The sequence below is a fragment of the Hoplias malabaricus genome, chromosome 3 (assembly GCF_029633855.1).
Source record: "Hoplias malabaricus isolate fHopMal1 chromosome 3, fHopMal1.hap1, whole genome shotgun sequence".
NCBI lineage: Eukaryota > Metazoa > Chordata > Actinopteri > Characiformes > Erythrinidae > Hoplias > Hoplias malabaricus.
The window spans coordinates 20,932,975-20,936,558 of record NC_089802.1 but is presented as its reverse complement, the minus strand read 5'-3'; the positions used below and the strand labels follow the sequence as shown (position 1 = coordinate 20,936,558).

The 3,584-nt window shown below is 39.4% G+C and overlaps 1 protein-coding gene across 1 annotated transcript; it reads right to left on the bottom strand.

Annotated features, from left to right (window-relative positions):
* Positions 1–2,458: 2,458 nt before the first annotated feature.
* Positions 2,459–3,584, bottom strand: ch25h (cholesterol 25-hydroxylase). The gene has a single exon (XM_066666298.1). The coding sequence runs from the start codon at positions 3,554–3,556 to the stop codon at positions 2,804–2,806; it is 753 nt and encodes a 250-aa protein (XP_066522395.1). The 5' UTR covers positions 3,557–3,584; the 3' UTR covers positions 2,459–2,803.

The window sequence follows — 3,584 nt, the reverse complement described above, 5'->3', positions numbered from 1 at the left end:
CGGAGCACCCCGAGGAAACCCACGCGGACACGGGGAGAACACACCACACTCCTCACAGACAGTCACCCAGAGAGGTCCCTGGAGCTGTGTGACTGCAACACTACCTGCTGCACCACGGTGCTGTCCCATACAGACAACAGTTGTACAGAATTACTTTAATATAACTCTTTTTTTCAATTTCTCAAAGTAGATAATAAAGGATTGCTGTCTATGGAAGAAGCTTAGGCTTTAAGGGAAGCTCAAGTGTTATTGGCCTCCTCTGAAATGTTCTTAAATGTTGGTTCTGATGTCTGTGTAAAAATTATTACATTGTATTACACTGACATTGACAAGTTATGTCTGTTGAAACCCCACAAATTTGTAAGCAATGACATTGTGTTAAACATTTGTTGCTTCTTTTTCAGAGTTCACATGTGACAGACATTAAAATTGGATTGTTCCATATGTGTGATATGTTTTCCACATCTGGAGTTAGGCTATCTGGGCTTCCACACACTGTCATTCACATTTTCAGTGCATTAGCACATTCATTTGGGGATCTGGAGCTCTTACCAACCCACAAATTGTGAAATAAAATAATGCACTCAGTTTGGGAGAAAACCAGTTATTCTAATTTTGTGCTGCATCTTAAGTAGAGTACAGAAAGTTTAGATTAGGCCCACTTCCTCATCTGAATCTATAGTTATGGGAGAGCTCAAAGGTGTGGTTAAAGGACCAATCTGTAATATATTTACTGTGCTCAGTCAAAAAAAAAAGGATGTGTGATCATAGATTAAGAAAACAGGCTAAGCTAAAGCATTGTCTGATAGCAGTGCTGGAGCTTGTATATTCTCTATGAAAAGTGCCCATTCTGGAGCAGAGCTCTATGGGAGTTTTGGCCTATGATCATGCACTCTGTCCAGTCACATTACAGTCCAATTCCACTGGGTTGCTAGGTACACAAAATAGTGGACAACCTTCATCCTTCAGCCATGAAGTGACCAATCAAACAGATATAATGTTAAATTCTCCCAGCCCTAAAAAGCCTCAGGGCCCTTCTAAAATTGTCTATGAGTAAAACGAGAGCAAATACTGGCCATGTGATTCAAATATGGAGGCAGCTTAGAAGCAACAAAACTATAATACAGATCCAGAGTTGACTAATTTTCTCCTGAACAGGTAAGCAAGTCATTTCTGAAAATAAATAAATAAATAAAATTAGATTAAAGGAGTAAACTCCATAGTTTGTGTGTTTCATATAAAGAATATATGAGGGATAGTGATGGGGGGATAGTGACGACTGAAAGGTGTAACGACCGTAGTTTGTGTTGATTACAAAGAAGGTGAGCAAAATCATGATTGAAAAGTTTAAATGCCATTGTTTGCTTTAAAGAAATTGAAGGAGATTTAAATGTGTTTCTTCATTGTGTAAGAGTTTTAAACGAGGTAAGGAGTAAGTTGTATTTCAAAAGCATCACATATCTGCATATGTATAGTGGAATAGATCATTTAAGCTGGTGAATCACTCCAATATAAGCAATTCAGTAAATGACATGTTGTAGACTTTGTTGTTTTAAATTGAAAAAAGAGGAAAATCAAAATTGTTTTAAAACGTGTTTATAAAACCTAATGCTATTTCTCACATCTCACATTTGCCTATTTAGGGTGAAATTGGTCATTTTAGCTGGTGAATAACACTAATATAAGCATTTCACTAGGATAAGTATATGTTTTAGTGAAATATTGTAAATTATTTAAGGTGGAACTAAATGTTTGAGTATGACCATTTTGAACAAAGAGCTGCCTCCTAAAAATTCATTCATGGTGGAAGACAACAGCAAAGGTAAATGCAGGGAAAATGGTGGCAGTTTGTTCACTTTTTTAGTGAAACAATGAAAACTTTTCTGTGTAAACAGGTTGATTATGGCACAAACTTTGTTAAAACTCATTGTTCGTGTAGGTTCAGTTTTCCTCAAAGTGGCAACATAGGTGAGCTTTGTGTCTGGGGAAAAGGCAGACAGCTCTCTCCACTGTTTTGAATCTTTGCCATTTGAAACACTTGGTGTCAGTATTACAGATGGCTCTTTTAAACAGGGGTTTACAAGCCTGACTTGTCGTGCTGTGTCCTGAACCCAGCATGACCTGATTATGATTCTATGCTTAATCACAAAGATCTTGTTGACTCCCGTCCTTTACAACACCCTCTTTGAACTTTTGCCAAAAAATATTTGGGCATAAGAAAGCATGCTTATTACACATTTTTTCCCTTTGATTTGATGTCAGCTGGACCAAGTGAACTGAAATGGGCTAATCATTCCCAGTGTATTGTTGAAAGTGTGACATGAGTGCATAAACCTGATCTTGCAAAAGATACAAAAACAGAGATTAAATATTTTGCTGCTTTTTATAGATTTATTGCACATTTGTTTATACTTCATAGATAAAAATGTAAAAAAAAATATATATAAATAAAATATATAATTCACATACACCAGGTATGGCTTAACATGTTAATAACAACTTAAACATTTAATAAATACATTTAGTTGTGTTAGTGGTATCAAGGAAATTGTAATAACAATCAATGTACTGGACATTTATACATATATTTATAAAAAAGAGTCACTTCACATAAAGCTGGCCTTTTCAATATGAAATAATATTGTTGATTTATGGATGAATAAATACTGTCTCATTCCAATAAATAAAGAATCTGATGTGTATTTCTGGAACAAACACATCAAGATATGTCCAAGCAAAGAAAGTTTCTTTGGGCCTTTTGATGCAAAAGTGTGCCACAGTCCAGTTGCCCTCATTGTGGAACTCAGCTTGTGTGCAGGGTCCCGAACAGCTTGTCCCAGTGAGTGAAGTATGGAGCGTAGTTGGCCTTGAACTTCTGGTGATGGAGGTCATGATGTGGGGCTCCCCCATACAGTCCAAAAGGCACGAGTCTGTGTGTGGCCCAGGGGAAGTCATATCCACAGTGGTCCTCCACAGACAGCCACATGTTCATGATGTGGAAAAGCATCTCAGTCATAGGGTGGCAACCCAGCAGCATGGGGTTCATGGCTGCGAAAAAGCCCAAGGAAAGGGTCTCCCAAGCACCTGAATACTCTGTGGTCAGAGCGAAGGTGGACGTGTGCTTGTGGTGCACCTTGTGGAAGGTGCGGTAGAGCCAGGGCACCTTGTGATGCAGCAGGTGCCACACAAAAGACTGGAAGTCAAACAGCAGCAGGCAGGATGCCAGTCCCCAGACAACATTCCCAATCCCAGGAGCTTCCACAGTGTAAACCACAGGCCTCCAGTACCAGTGCAGCACGCTCAGAGGAAAGATGTAGACCACATGGTTGTAGAGTGAAAGAGCAAGGCAGCTCCACATCATCCTCAAAGACACGTTCTTTTGCTGGATCTTGTATTTTCGCACCAAGGCCACTCTGGGTGACAACAGGTCCAGCACCACAAAGGGCAGGCAAAAGCCCAAGTAAACAGTCAGTGAAAACAGGGCTGGGAAGAAAGGAGACTTTAGCAAGTCCTCATGGTGTCGAATACAATCCCACAGGTTCTGTAGCACTGTCATCTTTGCTATATCTTTGTGCTCTGCAAGA